The sequence below is a fragment of the Anolis sagrei genome, chromosome 5 (genome assembly GCF_037176765.1).
Source record: "Anolis sagrei isolate rAnoSag1 chromosome 5, rAnoSag1.mat, whole genome shotgun sequence".
Classification (NCBI taxonomy): Eukaryota; Metazoa; Chordata; class Lepidosauria; order Squamata; family Dactyloidae; genus Anolis; species Anolis sagrei.
In genome coordinates, this window is record NC_090025.1 from 97,677,987 (window position 1) to 97,697,328 (window position 19,342).

At 39.3% G+C, this 19,342-nt stretch overlaps 1 protein-coding gene across 1 annotated transcript in view; it reads right to left on the minus strand.

The window, feature by feature from the left end:
* Positions 1-3,080: 3,080 nt before the first annotated feature.
* Positions 3,081-19,342, minus strand: part of TTLL12 (tubulin tyrosine ligase like 12) — a 28,564-nt gene continuing 12,302 nt past the window's right edge. Inside the window, exons 6-14 of the mRNA XM_060778177.2 lie at positions 17,797-17,873; positions 16,327-16,443; positions 16,028-16,222; positions 15,041-15,152; positions 13,343-13,494; positions 13,165-13,246; positions 10,037-10,105; positions 7,364-7,502; positions 3,081-4,145 (exon numbers count right to left, since the gene is read on the minus strand). Coding sequence (XP_060634160.2) covers positions 3,994-4,145; positions 7,364-7,502; positions 10,037-10,105; positions 13,165-13,246; positions 13,343-13,494; positions 15,041-15,152; positions 16,028-16,222; positions 16,327-16,443; positions 17,797-17,873 — 1,095 coding nt within the window. The 3' untranslated portion in view covers positions 3,081-3,993. The remainder of the gene's footprint in view (positions 4,146-7,363; positions 7,503-10,036; positions 10,106-13,164; positions 13,247-13,342; positions 13,495-15,040; positions 15,153-16,027; positions 16,223-16,326; positions 16,444-17,796; positions 17,874-19,342) is intronic.

Here is a 19,342-nt window from a genome sequence, read left to right on the forward strand (position 1 = left end):
TGCACATATCTTACTTGTAGTGCATAAAACACTTTAAAAATACAATAATTAAAATAAAGAACAATTTTAACAAACATAAACTTATTAGTATTTCAATGGGAAATGTAGGCCTGCTTTTGGCTGAGATAGGATTGTTGTTGTGTGCTTTCAAGTAATTTCAGACTTTGGTTGACCCTGAGTGAGGGCCGGGTAAATGACCTTGGAGGGCCGTATCTGGCCCGCGGGCCGTAGTTTGGGGACCCCTCATCTAAGTCCACAGTGGTATTAATACAGGAATTAGGGAGAGATGGGCCTACATTTGTGCATTCGTGGGTCACACATGCAGACATCTTGTTTATGAATAGACTTCATTTCAAGGTGAAAGGAGTAGACATGCTTACTTCCTAGTGCTGCTCAGAGATTGCAGAAACACAGGGACAAATTCAGCAAAGGGCATATAGAAAGATCAAATTACATCTTAGTTGGCAATCACTTGAGAAGGTTTAGATGTTGCCAATGCCTTTAAGCTTTGTGTCACAGTGACATGGGCCCAACAGACATGATAATGGGAGAAATTTGAAGATGAAAAGTCAAACTAGTAGCAACTTGCTTGGAGAAGATTTTTAACTTGAGCACTGTATTACATAAAGCAGCTGATCTGCATCCTGAACTATTCTCATCCACCCTCCTCCCAAAGCTAGGTAACATATTTCAATTAAGCCAAAATACTGATGGTGTCTTTAAGAGTGGCATTAGTAAACGTTAAGAATGCAGTACTACTTTTAAGGAGTTGCATATGGGTGGCATCTTAATGAGAGTTGCACAAGAAGCCCAACCATACTAGAGTTACATTACAACATTACTAAGGAAGTAATGCTACCCCTCTATTCTGCTTTGGTTTGGCCACATCTGGAATATTGTGTCCAATTCTGGGCACCACAATTCAAGAGAGATATTGACAAGCTGGAATGTGTCCAGAGGAGGGCGACTAAAATGATCAAGGGTCTGGAGAACAAGCCCTATGAGGAGTGGCTTAGGGAACTGGGCATGTTTAGCCTGAAGAAGAGAAGGCTGAGAGGAGATATGATAGCCATGTATAAATATGTGAGAGGAAGCCACAGGGAGGAGGGAGCAAGCTTGTTTTCTGCTTCCTTGGAGACTAGGACGCAGAACAATGGCTTCAAACTACAAGAGAGGAGATTCCATCTGAACATTAGGAAGAACTTCCTGACTGTGAGAGCCGTTCAGCAGTGGAACTCTCTGCCCCGGAGTGTGGTGGAGGCTCCTTCTTTGGAAGCTTTTAAGCAGAGGCTGGATGGCCATTTGTCAGGGGTGATTTGAATGCAATATTCCTGCTTCTTGGCAGGGGGTTGGACTGGATGGCCCATGAGGTCTCTTCCAACTCTTTGATTCTATGATTCTAATGTAATTCTAGAATAGCTGACATAAATTTAAACAATGTGAACAGGAGCTCAGTCTTATTAACTAGAATGGTCAAGCAATTCCTACTGAAACAGCCAAATGCATCTTGTTTCAAGTAATTTAAAAAGGGTTCGATCTAAATGGTTCTTGCATCTGTAGGTATGTGACAGGAAAGACATCTTCATACTTTTGTCACTGCTTGATTGAGTCTACAAAATTGAGGGGGGAGGGTTCAACAGCCTCCCTCTTTTCTCCAGACAGGTAGCTGGGAATTTTGGTGATATAGTCCCAAGTTGAACTTTCCCATGTTTTCTCACTTTGGTGACCATCAAATCAAATCAATCACTACCTCTGAGGATGCTTGCCATAGATGCAGGCGAAACGTCAGGAGAGAATGCCTCTAGAACATGGCCAAATAGCCTGGAAAAATCTACAACAACCCAGGAAACAGTATTGAGAGAATTTAGAGATATTAAACTCTCATGGTTCCATTGTCTACAGTTAGAGTAATGGTTCAAGAATTGGATAAAAAATAATGGGGAAGGAGGCAAACTTACACAAGTTGAACAAATGATACAAAAAGAAAGAGCGACGGGAAGATACCACAAGCTGAAAGGAATAACTAGCAAATTGTATAAGATAATTGATATTAAGGGGGGAAAAAATAAAGGATGTAACATTAAGATAGATATGGGAGGAAGACCTAGGGATTAGAATAAAAGAAGCGGATTGGGTACAGTTATGGGATCAAAGATATTTAAAGAACTTATCGATACGTGTTAAAGAAAATTATTACAAATTGGTTTGGAAATGGTACTTAACACCAGTAAAGATTGCAAATATTAATAGGAATTCCACAAAAAATTGTTGGAGAGGTTGCCAGGAGGTGGGTACATATATACATATGTGGTGGCAATGTAAATATGTAAATGAATTTTGGGGGAAGGTATTTGGAGAGATAGAAGCTATAATGGATATGAAGATAGGGAAAAGTGGAAGTATTGCATTGCTGTCACTATATAATGTTAAGAAATTGAAAAAAACAGAGAAAGATGTTAACTGCAGCAAGATTACTGATAGCGAATAATTGGAAAGGTAAAATAAACATATCAATTGAATAATAGTATAAAGAATTATAGAAAATAGCAATAAATGATAAATTGAGATGTAGATTAAGAGTCAGGAAAGGGGTATGGAAGGAAAATGTTTTTGATAAAATTTGGGGAAAATTTATTGAGAATGGCTTAAAAGAAGTAGATGGGAAATTACCTCCACAAGAAGAAATGGTATTTTGGAAAGAGAATGCAAATTGAAGTGGCTCGGAAGAGGGGGGGGGGGCACAGAGGTGGGGGAAAAAGGTATACAAGATATATATATACATTTTGGTTGATGTAATGAATTGAGGATGGAATATAAGATTATTGAAGGTATTGATGTATTCTAAGAAAACCAATAAAATATTTGAAAAAAAATTTAAATCAATCACTACCTCTGAGGATGCTTGCCATAGATGCAGGCAAAACGTCAGGAGAGAATGCCTCTAGAACATGGCCATATAGCCCGAAAAAACCTACAACAACCCAGTGATTCTGGCCATGAAAGCCTTCTACAATAAATCAATACAAGTTTGGCAGCTGAAGAGGCAGTTCTATTTACATTCAACACATAAAACATTCAGGTGACTGGCCACACTGTAGTTTTAATATTTATTATCAAACAGAAAGACATACTTGGTGAAAAGAAAACATATCATAGTATTGTATCTGGCCTTCAAACTCTTCCCTGCCCCGAGCAGCTGTTTTTTAATGGGAAAGATAGGCCAGTGAAGTCAGGCTATACCTAATCTACCCACCATCTGTCAGAATAGTTCTCGAAGTAAAAAAAAAGGAAAACAATACAAAGAAGGAACATCAACACAAATACAGTGGGATATGGGACTAAGGCAAGAACTGGTTGACCCGGGGCTCGACTTGCTAGCATACTTGACATTCATAGAAATAGATAGAATGGATTATGCAATCCTTTCTCTTCATATATATGTTTTCAACTAGAGACAATAATGATGGGCTGGTACTTCAAAGACAGTTTATGGTACCTTGCTACAACATGATTTATTAAAATTGAAATCTCTGATCACATGAGCCAACTGCAGCCTTGGAATAAAATGCTTTGTTTTACAAATAAAAAGCATATTAAAAGATAGGGACATAACAGTATCAAAACAATGGACACAGATTGCCTTAAGGGCAGTAAATCATGGAGAAAGGTATACAGATTTTTTTTTCTGTAAGCAAACTAAACACAGTAACTACAGAGACAGGGAAACACTGATTTGCTACTAAAGTTCTGAAATCATCCTTCTCCAATAAAAACATAATTTGGGTTGGTAAGCTAACAATACAATAAAATACTAGAGGAGAAAGCAGACCATAGCTTACAATATCCACGTGTCCCACCTGATTATACGTGATTTGTCCTTGTTGCCATTATAGAAAGAAATAGTTGCATAAGCAGCTCATAGAACTGAAATATAAATATAATATATATATATTCCTGTGAAGCACACATTATCAGCCAAGTGAAGCCACAGAGCTAGGCAATCAAGGTCACATGGCAACCACTGGTTTCATCCCGAAAAAGTGTGCTGAAGACATCGTTGAAGAAGGTTGGGTGGTATTTGCAGGCTCTGTCACAATCAGGGTTGAAATTCACTTCCAGGATCTGAGGCTGCATATATGGCTTCCCTGTAAGACAGATAAGATACATATTGTATATTTCCAATTATAAGATGCCATCGAATAATTCTGCTCCTTTATCTCATCCTGAGTTTTTAAATCATTTTATGTACATGTGGCCCGTTCACTTCATTATGTTTGGTTTACTGCTGCTTCTTTTTACATGTTCTGGGTATATTGTTTATATGCTTATATGTTTTATACTTTGTTGTTTATTTTATTGTAATTTGTATCTTATTTTGTTGTAATTTGTTGTTTGGGCTTGGCCTCATTTAGGCTGCCCTGAGTCCCTGTTGGGGGAGATGGTGGTGGGGTATAAATAAAGTTACAATAAAGCGTACCTGTCCGAACGTATCTCCTTCTATGTCCCACCTTGGAGTTTAAGATCTTCTGGGGAGGCCCTACTCTCTGTCCCGCCTCTATCACAAGTGAGACTGGTAGGGACGAGGGACAGGGCCTTCTCAGTGGTGGCCCCTCGCCTGTGGAACTCACTTCCCGGGGAAATTAGGTCATCAACATCCCTCCTCTCCTTCAGAAGGAAGCTGAAAACATGGATATAGGACCAGGCCTTTGGGTAATCTGGCAGACTGACAAGGTAATGATGACCAGAATCTGGAAAGGACTATGGTAATGTTGAATGGACTTACGGATTTTAGAACTCGGTGAACGTTGGCCACTAGATTGGCTTTTAGTTGTTATTGTATTAATTGAATGTTTTAACTATTGTAGTTATTGCTGTTATGTATTTTATCTGTTGAATTGTTGGCTTCGAATTGTGCCAGTTGTAAGCCGCCCTGAGTCCCCCCTAGGGGGTTGAGGAGGGCGGGGTAGAAGTGCCCAAAATAAATAAATAAATAAATAAATAATTATTAAATATTATTATTATCAATTGTAAGTTGCACTCTTTCAGTGCTACCACCATCACCAACAAAAATCCATAAGATACACCTGTGATTCCAAAAATCATCCAATTTTTACAGATGTATATATTGGAAAAAGTGCATGTTCAAATTGAAGAAATACAGTACTACTTATAGACCTCATGCATGAGCTCCAATCCAGCCATGTTGAAATGACCGCACATTCTAGATACAGATATTGCTGTTTTTTTCTCCTTCCCTGATGAAAAATCCCCTTACTGCACCTGACATCCCTAAAGCTCATCACCATCCTTCAAAAATGTGAAAGCTTTCCAATTCTTTCTATGTTTGTGACACACTTTTTAGACATGCATCCTTTTGCAACACGGTAATTCAGTTTTACTAGCAAATCAGACGTTAAACTAACCCCTTATAAGGGCATCATACAATATATTACAGTCAGTCCTCGAGTTACAAACATCCAACTTACAAACAACTCATAGTTATAAACAGGGGTGAGACAACAGGAAGTGAGAGAAATCTATTTCTCAGAAGGGAAATTCACTCTTGGAAGAGTTATCATGAGGAAAAGGCATCTCCACTGAAGCTTTATCACCAGGTCACTTTTTTTCAAAACTCAATAACATAGACAGAAAGTGAGGTGATGTCTTCTGAACAGGGTGATAGACAGCAAAAAAATAACAACAAACAAAAAAACCCCACAGGGGTGTTTACCTATGCTATTAAAGCTAATATGACTGGAGTTACACTTTAAAATGTACCTGTTCTGACTTACATACAAATTCAACTTTAAAACAAACCTACAGAATGTATCTCGTTTGTAACTGGGGACTGCCTGTATTTTATATTACATTGTATATCATATTATATTGCATATACGCTTTAGTTTTTACTGTATAAACGAGGTTTGGAATTTTTTTGTTTACACTTCTCATGTACTACAGTTGCTTCTTGTCTAGTTTCCTCTATAGCTGTACCACGTGGTTCATCACAAACATTATTTTCAATAGATTTTCTTTTCTTAATTATAAACGTTTCAGTCGTAATTACTGCAATTCAATCAACACATTGTGAAAATTATAAAGGTTTTAACAGTACCTACACTTGAACAGCACTAGCACTTCCCTTCGGGATAATTAAACCCCTGTGGAGGTTCTTAAACAGAGGCTGGATGGCTATCTAGGGGTGCTTTGATTGTGGATTCCTGTCTGACGGAAGGGATTCCTGCCTGGCTGAATGGATTGGACTAGATGCCCTTTGGGGATCTCTTCCAGAGGCGTCTCCTTCTCTGGAGGCTTTTGAACTGAGGCTGGATAGCTGTCCATTGGGAGGGCCTTGGCTTCCTGCCTGGCTGAAGGTGGCGAAAATGCTCCCTTCCAAACAGGTTTTTTTGGGGGGAGGGGGAGCAGTTTTCATGCGACACACCGTTTGGAAAGCTCTGGTCTTAAAGTTGAATGACCCTTCAGTGTTTACCCCTTGGATCCCCGGGAGGTAGGGATGACGACTGAAGAGACCTTTCACTACTTCATGTCCTTTCTTCAGGTGTCTTTTTATGTGTGACGATGTGGAGGGAAAAAAATTCTTTTAAATCTTTTTACTGCCTTGTATTGATGTATTTTCCCCTATTTAAATTGGCTGGGGCTTCCTTGTAAGCTTTTTCCTTGAGGCTTTTATATTACAGGCTTGAGACACTCTTGTAGTAAACGAAGTAACAAAGTTTATGTATAGTTTCTGGCTCCAACGCTTATGGTTACATTTGTGTGTTCCTGTTACAGTCTTGAGTCTTACATTCAATATCATTCACTTAGTTAACCTTTCTTATCAAACTTCAACTGTTTCACATCAACAAATATGTTACTTTTTCATACATTCTTGACAGAACTATATTCCGCCTTAAACCACACTGGCACTTCTTTATTTTCCTTAAAACTTAAGCTCCATTTTCCTAACTGCTTTTCTCTTACAGCAGTTACTAGCTGTCCTCCACAAACAGGAATCCCTAACTCAAACATTTTGACTCTCTAACTGCCTATTTTTAAACTTAACTCCGCCGTTCAGCTCTCTTCCCCCAACTGCCATACTGGCTCAGTGGCCCTTTCAAATCCTGGCCTACACTCATCTGCATACGACCAATTGGCTGCACGTATGCAAATAAATCTTGCCTCTACTGTTGCTACCCTATTTCTGCCAATTCTGCCACATTGCAACATAGAGCTATACATCAAAAATTTAACATAGATCAACAAATTCGCTAGAACGACCTATAAAAAGATATCCAGATTTCTTCATTTCAAAGCAGTTCTACCCATCTCTTTGGTTGTGAATGTAATCAAAACCATTACTTACCATCACTGGATGTCTCCCACTTAAGCATCAGGTCGATGGCATAGATGGCTCGTGAGGATGGATAGTCGCAGATACCAAGCGGAGCAGGTTTTGCACAAGCTGCTTGGAATAACTCCACAAAGGCCTTGAAAATATCTTCCTAATGACAAAATCACATTTGCAATAGAAGTACCAGTTAATACCACACAAATCATTTGCCTAGCTTGACAACACTGTGAGCAACACCATTTTTGTTAAGCTTTAAAAGGCATCATAATGACTTGCATGTTTAGCATAACAAATAATATTTCTTTTAAACAACTGCTTTTGCAACTGTTGTATTGAAGGATTTGGGGTAGTATTTTTAAAACCTAGAACGAAACTAAAATAAACTGACAACTATTAATGTAACAAATTATTTTCTACAAAAAGCAACATAAAGGAATACTGTTTCCCCTCCACATTGATGAGGGTTAGGAACATAGAAGCTCTAAAATGTAAAACAAAACAAAACCCTGAATAACTATCACCTTTCTCCAAAACATACAGTTCAGACTTTGGTCAGTCCCTTGCTCGGAGAATTCGCCTGAATTTCAAGTCGGACTTTTCCACCCGTGTAACTTTTCTCTTACCCCTTCTGATTTCCTCTTCCCATATCTTACTATTTTATCTCTTGCCCACCATAACACTTAGACTGCATTGCCCACCATCCCGCAACAAGTCTCATCCTGAATTTAAGATGAGGGAAGCCAAAGGAGTAAGTGAGGCAGACTGAGGGGGGACTTGTAATGAACTGTGGGGAAGAGAGATACTAAGGAAGGGATTTAAAATCTAGATGAGGATTAGATGCAAAGAAGAGCGATGAAGGAAGGAGTTTAAAATCTGGGTGAGGCATCGATGGAAAGATGAGAAGGGGAGAAAAAGATGAAAACGTTAACATTCTGGATAAGGCCTTGATAAGTTGGAGAGAAAAGTTTAAAATCTGGTTGAGGCTTCTATGGAAAGTAAGGGGGGAGCAGGGCTAGTGCTATTAGCAGGACAGTGCTGGAGAGGCAGCTGAAAAATTAAGATGAGGAAATCAAGCTGCAGCTACGAACTAAATAATGACCGTTTCAAAAGTGAAATACATGAATATGGAGTATTGCCTATAAATAAAACTGTAGTTTAAAGTGTTGTCTTCAATATGTTAAATGCTATCACAGAATCAGGCTCTCTTATGTGGAGATTATTATTTTCTCCAGTGTGTCGGCGACTAGAACTATATTTATTCCCACTGACTAGAGTTTCTTTATTTTGAGGAAATTCACTAGAGAGTGGGGTAATGCTCTTTATCTTCCTTCCCTAACATTTCATTTTTATAAGCTCGATTACAGTGAGATCTGCATTTCCACTGTAGATGTGTTGCAGAATGCGGCCCACCAATATCCTAAAATCATGGATAATAGCACAGCAATATACTTGTGCAGGATGCTTGTCTCACAGAATCACAATGGTGAACCTATAGAGGTCTATAAACACTTTATTTGGGGTGGGTGGGTGGGTGGGTGGAGGATGAATAAGTGAAACTGTGGACATCAACTCAGTTGATGAGGTAATGTACTTAAAAAAACGTTGATACTCATTTCCTAGAGGGGACAGAGCTTAGGAGCAGCCTGGAGGGAAATGTGGAGAGCCTTGATTGGCTGGGAGAAAGTGGGCGGAGCTTAGAGTGCAGAAAAAAAATTGCCTGAAAGGGTGTGTTTTAAAATCTGACAGTTTAGTCAGGATCTGGTGTTTGAAGAAGGAGTTAGGGTCTGAATGTTGAAGAGAAGAGAGGTTTAGGAGTTAGGAGAAGTCAGTCAGGTTCAGAGAGTTAAAGAAGATAGTTAGAGAAGAATGATCACTATTAGGTAGAATAGCTGGATTAGAGAATAGACAGATCCAAGAGAAAGGACTGTCTGGAGTTTTAGGAATTCTAGTCAGAGGGAAGTCTGCTAGTTTCCTGAGGGAGTGATGAGTTGTTTTTGGAACCAAGTATTGAACTGTTTTGAAGTAACCATAAGCTTAATCTCTTTATTGAAACCCTTACGCTTAAAGTGCCTATATTGTTGAAGTTCACACAAATAAACAACTTTATTTGCTGTTTGTCATCAACTGTCTCAAAGTGCCTCTGTATACAGAGTTTCTATAACATTATCAGGGGAACGGAATACTCAGATTGATGGCAGCAACTACTAAAAGGTTTTCAATATATTATTTACCTCAGAGTTTCAAAGCCCTGAGTGCGAATCCAGCACATTCCAAGAAATTTAAAACATCTTGCCGAACCAAAAGCTGAAAAGTCCTTTTAAGTGTGGTGGTAGCCAATGTTCACAATAAATTACCTCAGGAATACATTGTACTGGGGAAAAGACTCTACAGCTTCCAAACACTGAAGTTGTTTTAAATAGTAATTCCATTACAATTGGTGGATCAGCGGTGTGATAGTTTAACACCCTAAGATCTAATCCTTTACATTTTTGGTGGCACAGCGGTGGGCTCTCCCAAACCAAGGGTGATCCTCTTCACGTTATAGATTCACCTCTAAATCCTTTACACATAGCATCACACGTGGGAGGTGATCATGATCAATCAGTGGGGGGAAAAATCAAAACTCTAAAAACTTTTTATCAAAAGAGAAAAAAAGAAAAGATAATAGAATCAGTACAGACTTACTTGAATAGATTTCCAAGAATAATCAGGATACTGCTTCTCAAAGAGAGGGATAAATTCATTATAGTGTATCTGGAAAATAATACACCATTTGATTAATAATGAAGCCTTTAAAATATATGATCCCTAGAGTTATTTCTACAAGTCCTAGAGCCACACTCAATTCTAAGGCCTCCCTGGTGCAAATCTACCAAGAGTGCTCTAATTTCTTGGGCTTTTCCCTATTCTCTAGCTGCCTCAAAGTAGAACCATTAAAAGCCATTTTCCAAATGGATCACTTGTCCTTTGCCATCACTTCAGCAGAATTGCTGTATATCTCTATTTCCTTCCTTTCTTTTCCCTGTACTGTATAGGGCAGTTTCTCAAGTCACTCCTGACACAACAAACAAACAAACAAACAAATAAATAAAGGGCTGCAATGGGAGAGGGGTTCACTTGAAGGAGGGTCCTATTTCCGCAGGAAAACTCCTATTGTGTTGTGAAAGGTAGTTCAGCAGCTAACCAGCCACCTTCTGCTCTCTCTTCAGCAGTCCAATTTCTTCTGGGTAAAACCCAAAGCTATATGTGCTATATACATGATGTTAACACAATGCTCAAACTTCCGTACAGTGGCCCTTATTTCTCATGCCAGTAAGGTAATGCTCAAGATTCTGCAAGGAAGACTCCAGCAATACATGGAGCGAGAGTTGCCAGATGTTCAAGCTGGGTTTAGAAAAGGCAGAGGAACGAGAGACAAGATTGCCAATATCCGCTGGATAATGGAGAAAGGCAGGGAGTTTCAGAAAAACATCTACTTCTGCTTCATTGACTATTCTAAAGCCTTTGACTGTGTGGATCATAATAAATTGTGGCAAGTTCTTAGTGGGATGGGCATCCCAAGCCACCTTGTCTCTCTCCTGAGGAATCTGTACAAGGACCAAGTCGCAACAGTAAGGACTGACCACGGAACAACAGACTGGTTCAAGATTGGAAAAGGTGTCCGGCAAGGCTGCATCCTCTCACCCAACCTATTCAACTTGTATGCAGAACACATCATGCGATGTGCGGGGCTGGATGAATGCAAAGCTGGGGTGAAAATTGCTGGAAGAAACATTAACAACCTCAGATATGCAGATGACACCACTCTGATGGCCGAAAGCGAGGAGGAGCTGAGGAGCCTTCTAATCAAGGTGAAAGAAGAAAGCGCAAAAGCCGGGTTGCAGCTAAACGTCAAAAAAACCAAGATTATGGCAACAAGAATGATTGACAACTGGAAAATAGAGGGAGAAACCGTGGAGGCCGTGACAGACTTTATATTTCTAGGTGCAAAGATTACTGCAGATGCAGACTGTGGCCAGGAAATCAGAAGACGCTTACTTCTTGGGAGGAGAGCAATGTCCAGTCTCGATAAAATAGTGAAGAGTAGAGACATCAGACTGGCAACAAAGATCCGCCTAGTCAAAGCCATGGTATTCCCTGTAGTCACCTACGGATGTGAGAGCTGGACCTTAGGGAAGGCTGAGCGAAGGAAGATCGATGCTTTTGAGCTGTGGTGTTGGAGGAAAGTGCTGAGAGTGCCTTGGACTGCGAGAAGATCCAACCAGTCCATCCTCCAGGAAATAAAGCCCGACTGCTCATTGGAGGGAAAGATACTAGAGACAAAGTTGAAGTACTTTGGCCACATCATGAGGAGACTGGAAAGCCTAGAGAAGACAATTATGCTGGGGAAAGTGGAAGGCAAAAGGAAGAGGGGCCGACCAAGGGCAAGATGGATGGATGGCATCCTTGAAATGACTGGACTGACCTTGAGGGAACTGGGGGTGGTAACGGCCGACAGGGAGCTCTGGCGTGGGCTGGTCCATGAGGTCACGAAGAGTCGGAGACGACTGAACGAATGAACAACAACAACAACATAATGCAAGCAGGATTTCTCCCCCTAAATTCTACTAAAGAATCATTTCTTCATAAATCATCTGTAGATTAGATTTGTGTTACGGAAAGAGGCCTTAAATCTTCATTTCTTCAAAGGCAAATTCACCTCTTTCAGCTGACTTTTCATGAATATGTATTATGTTTATATCTATGAGGGCCCTCTAGATGTCTATATAGGGCTTTTTGGTGGTGAAGCATCTGATTTCTGAACATGCCACCAGCTAAACACCGAAAGCAAAGCTTTTCAAACTATATATTGCGACATGGTAGTATGCTTGCTGCTGTGTGCAGATGTGTCACGCATGAGAAATGACAATAGTCTTGAAAATGTATGTTATTATCTTACAAATCAATGTTTTTAAAAACTTGAGTGAAAGATTTTCATGAAATATGTTGTGTCCACATATATATAATTATTACAATTTATGGATGGATCCATATCTCTAATAATCGATTGGTTTAATCTCCGGCTTGTTAATAAAATTTCTGTGTCGTGAAATTATGCATGCCTAAGGAGTGTGTCACCAATATGAAGTATTTTGAAAGCTGTGGCCTAAGAACTTAAAGGACCATCTAACTTAAAGCATATTCCATTATATCACCCTCTCAATCACAGTGAAGGACACAGTCTTGGTTTGATGCATTACTGCATTTCATTGCACGATATTAACTTTTTATCTTTTTTTTTTGGCCAAAAAGGGGTGTGTGACTATTATCAATTTTTTAAAAAGCCTTTGAGTCTTTGGGTTGTTTTTGTTAAAAAAATAAACCACCTTTCTTCTGATACAGAAGGAATGGTCCCACCTCAAACAAACAGCTCTATTTGTTTGTTTGTTTTTTTAAGTCTGACTTGCCTTGGGGAAAGGAGGAGGGAAGATTCCCCCTCCTTTCCTTCTTTCTCTGAAGGCAAGGCAGTTTACAAAATCTGAAATTGAGCTCTTTAGAGAAAGGAAGGGAGATCTGAGTTCTGGAGATCTCCATTTTAAAACTGCCTTGTCTTCAGAGAAGGAAGGAAGGAAGGAAGGAAGGAAGGAAGGAAGGAAGGAGGGAAGGAAGGAGGGAAGGAAGGAGGGAAGGAAGGTGGAATCAGCCCCAAATGGCTCTACGTCCATTATGTGATGAAAGGAAAGATGCCAATTTTGGAGCCAAAAAAAAAGAAAAAAGGATACGATGATTATGCAGCAGCGGGTATTATATGGTGAATTATGGTATTTACTTACCTGTTTTAAAGATACAGTGGGATCATAGTTCATGACAGTGAAATGCTTTTCATAATCATCTAAATCATCAAGAGAAAAGGGCCTTAAAAAAAGACAGAGAAAGTGCATTAATTTCCCAGAAAATTCAGAAACCCAGGAAGTTTGAATATTGTCAAAGTGATAAGAAAGCAGGCATTACCGATTTGAGAACCGCAGCCAAAAGACATCATAAACATACAGCCTGAGGGGTTTAACTGATCTCAACAACACCACGTAACGGATGTCAAATTTAACCAGTCCCACATCTTCAAGGTGAAACAATACTGGTTTCTCAATATACTTAGACACCACCTGAAATGGGAGGGAGAAAAAAGAATTGTTCAAGACAGCAATGAACCAAGTCTTATGTTGCATCCCAGTCTTTGGAACAATTTTTACCACCAAAGCAACTTACAATTCACAACTATATAAACATCACCAACAAAACTGGGGGAGTCAAGATTCTTTGCCGCAAAATAGGGCTGCAATAATATCCTTCCAAATGTGACTAGGAATTCTTCAGCAATAGAAGAGTTTAGAAGAGATACAGAATGGGGGACAATGCCTGGCTCGAGAGCAGTACGTGTGAAAAAGATCTTGGAGTCCTCGTGGACAACAAGTTAAACATGAGCCAACAATGTGATGTGGTGGCAAAAAAAGCCAATGGGATTTTGGCCTGCATCAATAGGAGCATAGTGTTTAGATCTAGGGAAGTAATGCTACCCCTCTATTCTGCTTTGGTTAGACCACACCTGGAATATTGTGTCCAATTCTGGGCACCACAATTCAAGAGAGATATTGGGAAGCTGGAATGTGTCCAGAGGAGGGCGACTAAAATGATCAAGGGTCTGGAGAACAAGCACTATGAGGAGCGGCTTAAGGAGCTGGGCATGTTTAGCCTGAAGAAGAGAAGGCTGAGAGGAGATATGATAGCCATGTATAAATATGTGAGAGGAAGCCACAGGGAGGAGGGAGCAAGCTTGTTTTCCGCTTCCCTGGAGACTAGGACGCGAAACATGAGGTCTCTTCCAACTCTTTGATTCTATGATTTCAAAAGAATTGAAATAGAGATCCATCTACCTAAACATGGAAAATGGGAGTGGTGATCTAATCTCTGAAGGAAAAGAATTCTGTACCTGCGACCACTACTCAGAAGGTCCTCTCTTGATGGCTACCAGTTAAATGTGGAGATAGCTCTCCCTGTCCTATGCCAATAAGACTGAAGGGATATTACTAAGGGAAGCATATGAACGATCTTGGAAAACCATCAGGATTTCTTCATTCCACATCTCATCCTAGACATAGGACTCCAGATATAAAGCAATCCATTCTTACTTGTGAGAGAGCTCCACTAACGTTGTGAAGATTCATCAAATGGTATGGAGATTTTAGCAAAATATAGCTATATGTTGCAACTCCAAGTACTTGCATCTCACAATCGGTTTTGAAGCATGGTTTGTGACCTTGAAGAACTAGGCCTTCTCTAGCTTTATTACATTACTTGGAAAAGATGTGAACTAAAAACATGCCGAAAAGTTCATTACCAGTCAAGAGTACAAGAGCAATAAGCCTCTTACTGAAAGATGTGTTGCTTCACAGCAAAGAAATAAATGGTTGAGAGAGCCAAAAACTGCCATACCTAAATTTTATTGCTCCATAAAAGCACAGCAAGCATTTGCAAGGAGCTCCTGGGAAAACACTTTATAGTCAAATTTCAATCCAAGCTCAGCAAAACAAGCTCATGCAGCAGGAAAAAACATTAGGGACCATTTTAAAAGGGAGAAAACAATCCAGAGGTACTTCAGTCTCTCTTCCAGAAAATCAAAGTCCATGCCTACAAGATTTGCTTTTCTCTGACCTTAGGGATGCTCTCTCTTTGGCGGATGATGTTGTTAAGGCTCTTGGTGATGTGTGTGTCTAAGCTTCTAGCCAGGTTCCAGGGTTTACATATCCAATGGTTGTCTTCACCCCTGCAGCAAGATGGAAAGGGGGGGGGCACACAGCAGATTTATATTCATTTAATGTCTGTACCCAAACATTTTCCCCTAGCTAACAATATCTTCTCTTAAGTTATGCAACTTGTGCCACACCAAACCAAGTAGCAGTTGTATTTTATTCTTCATTTGATCAAGAGAAGCATGGTACCCAACGCAAGGAGTAACACATACACGGATCAAAGCCAGACAATGGATAGACATGCTAATGTGGCCAAGTGAAGTCGGATCTGGCCATGGTGGTACAAGCCTTTGTTATGTTCCATTTGGATTAATGTAATGTGATCTGTTTCCAACTGCCTTTGAACAGTGTTCAAAAACATCAGTTGGTCTAAAGAGCAGCAGCCAAGTTATTACATGGGGAGCTCAAAACTCTCTGTTGCAACAACTTCATTAGCTGATAATCCGTTTCCGGGTACAATTCAAAGTGCTGTTTTGATCTATAAAGTGCTTTATGCTTTGGGCCAGGTTAGCTGAAGGACCATCTCTCTCTTTACGAGCATGTTAAAACGCTAAGATCATCTGGGGAGCGCCTTCTCTCCATCCCACCATGCTCTGAAGTGCATTTTGGTGCTACCAGACTCTGGAATTCTTCTCCAAGAGAGACCAGGATGGCCCTGTCCCTGCTTGCATTTTGCAGCCAGATAAAAACACTCTTCTGCCTTCAGATAAGTATACACTGAAGAGGGTGCGCTTCTGAAAATAGTATGATTGGGATTTTAGGGTGGGTGTAGAGTTTTTGATGCATTTTAATATTTTATAGCTTTATTGATTTATAATCAAAACACTTAAAAGTAACACAATTGCCTTGTCATACCATCTATTTCATATCCTCTGCTCACAAAACTTACCTTCTTTCACGCTGCTGAAAGAAACTGATAAACTGTGGCAACTCTGTATGAAGATTAAAGGTTCGAGGCAGCCATTTCGGCCCTTCACTGCCTCCAACCCGCCTGGAGATTGATGCCAGACAATCCTTAACAGTCAAAAGATTCTCACATGGAAACTGATTCACCATCACATGAGGCCTTTCTTCACTAAGTTTCCTACAACAAAAGAAAGGTAATTAAAAAATAAAGTCCCATGGCCAAATATATGCAGATTTGACAGGTAAGAAAAATCATTACTTGCAGGGAAATAGCTGTGTAACCTGTAATCTTTGAAGTGGGAGAAGTTGTAGAGAATATCTGCTTCTTGCTCAGAGTCCGTAAATTCAAAGTTTGGGTGATTCAGATTCTGAAGGACCTGCTGGAGATCTGTGTAAACTCTGGCAAAAGGGGATCGAGAAAAAATAATGAGAGGAGGATAAAGGTGTACCAAGATTCCAACAGCACAAATTGATTTACTCAGATTATTTTTTTAAAAAAAAACGATCACCATATTTTAGGATGAACTATGGGTTAGAAATACTTGAATGGGAATATGAGAAAAGTGGAGCTTCACAACTCTAATCTACAAGTGGATGCTTACTTCTCAATCTAAAGGCCACTTACTTAGATATTCTACCTGTTCTTAGATTTGTGGCCCTGATAAGGAAGTTGGTCTTATATATTTGCAGGCTTGACTTTTGTGAGTTTCAACATTCAAACATTTCTTTAAAATGTTCTCAATAGGAATAACCTAGTGTTTATTAGGCATACTACTAAACTTCTGGCAGAGGAAAAAGTATGTCTATTACTACAGCTATTTGCCAGATCAACAGCCCAAAGTCCGAGCTGCATCCTTGTACTTAACTTAATGCAAGCAAGACGCCCTGTAGCTGTTTTTGGTTTTCTAGTTGTTGTCTTCTTTTACATAACCTGTATATGGCCAAACTCTGCAGGTTTTACAATGTGTTTCCCCTCCTCTGAGATGAGTCACCTCTACCCTCATTTTCCATAAACAATATTGACTTCATGGCCTACAACAGTTCAGTCAATGCTTCCAACTGATTTTTACTGAATTTCATAACACCCATTAACAGTATGTTCTTGGAGTGGAGTACAAAAATACTTAAAACAATAAAACATCAAGAGTACACCAGCCCCGATAATTGAAAACAAGTTTAAATAGCCCCACACTGCAAGTTAGCAACAAGCATGCTAAAGGTCTAAAAAGCGTAAAAACATGCTCACACTGCAAAGTAGGGATCACAGGAGTGAGTCTCTTTGGAGGGATTATCACAATCAGGGTGCCACCAATGAAAATGTCATTAGCCCACACCCTACATTTTATCTTACAAGGGCCTCTGAAAAGAATGGCAGACTTCAAGGCAAATACAGATGATGGATGGAGACAATTCTGTAGGGCCAATTCAGATCAGAAAGCAAAAACCTAATGCCAGTGCTACTTTCTCAAATTGCACTATCTACTGGTTGTGTCTGAGAGCTAAGTTTTTTTTTTAATGTTACCTTAATACAATACCTTAATACAATATTTTAAGAACAGAACACCATCTTTCTTTTCTATATCTTGCTGTACTATCCATTACATAACTGAGAGAGATAGTTGGAACCAAGGCTGCATATCAGATCACACAATGACTGGCATCACATTTTTCTCTTGAGTGGTTGGACTTTTAGACGTTGAAAAAGAGACACAAAAGTAATATTACAAAACAAGCCATTGTGGAAATACTTACTTGAAGATTTTATCCTTGCCATAAACTGGAGGCTTTATTGAAACAGGTAGTTTCTCCTTGTTTTCATTTAAGATTGCCTTTAAAAAAGGAATCACAAATCCCCACCAATGTTATGAAGGTTTGCACATTTATTTATAGTTCAAAGCACATAAACAGAGGGGAATAACCTGGCCTGATCTACTAATTTTGTGCTTTCTCTACCACTGATTCAGTCCTATCCCTTCCGAAGACCAAACTATTTACCTGAGCACCCTCTTTAATAATAATAATAATAATAATAATAATAATAATAATAATATATTTCTAAACTCTCCCCGGAGGGACTCAGGGTTGTTTACACATTAAAAATGTCAACGTTCAATGCCTCGAAATAGATACAATAGATACAAACACATTGAAATAATACAGGATAATTGATAGTAACAACAGAAAACTTACAATGAAGGGATTAAGCGTTGAAATAAAAATAAACAGGAACAATCCACTTTCTGTCCCCACCTACTTCTCCAAAAGAATTGAACATTATATCGGACAATAAGAGTATTACTGCAGGCTATTCTGGAGTGTGTTCATATTCCAACTGGGTTCAATAGGGCATACCCCAGCAGTATTTTACATTAAGGTTCCAAACAAATAATAGAAATAGGTAAATTTGTGCTACTAAAGTATCAATTTTGACAAAAACTTTGCCTTTTCCTTAGTCAAATATTTCTGGGCTGTCTCAGAATTCCAGATCAAGTAAGCTCACATGAAAACCATATTACAGGAGTTTTAGGACAGTGATTAGTGTCTATTTGTGTATTTTCTTGTTTTTATCTTTTACTGTTGATATGGTCAATGGACTAATCAATAAACTTTACATATTACACTTGAACAACACCAACACTCCACTTCTATAGTGATTAAACCTCTCTGCAGGTTTTAACCAGAGGCTGGATGGCCATCCAGGGGTGTTTTGACTCTGCCTTCCATATCACAGAGAAAAAGATCTGTGTGTCAACAGCATTCTAGTGACCATTTGCTTCAAATGCCCTCACGGCATTATGAATGTATTTAAGTAGTACAGGGGCAAAAAAAAATTGCCCTATAGTACAAGTGCCAGTCAGCCAAAAAGAATACCACCAACACCATGTTCTGGAACTGTTCCTGCAGATATAGATGCCTCTAAACCCAGAGATGCTCATATTCCCATTTCATTCTATCATTTATAGTTTGTGATCAAGCTCATTTATCATGTCATTCAGTCCCAAAACGAGATTGAAACATGTCTAGATAATCATCCAGGAATAACTGGAGTTGCTTCAGGACTTTTACTAGACAAAAAGGTTGAAGAGCAAGATCTATGGGACCCACAGTAAGGCATCTTAATCACAATTTGGAGGTCATTTGAAGTGCTATGTAGTTATTATCTAACTGTTTAGTGAACACACAAAATGGGAGTAGACTAGCCCACCCCAATACCCCCTACTATACCACTTGTGGAGACTAAGAAGTGTGAAAAGAAATGCTTCCTCTACATGTGGATACTTGCATTGGGTACTATGAT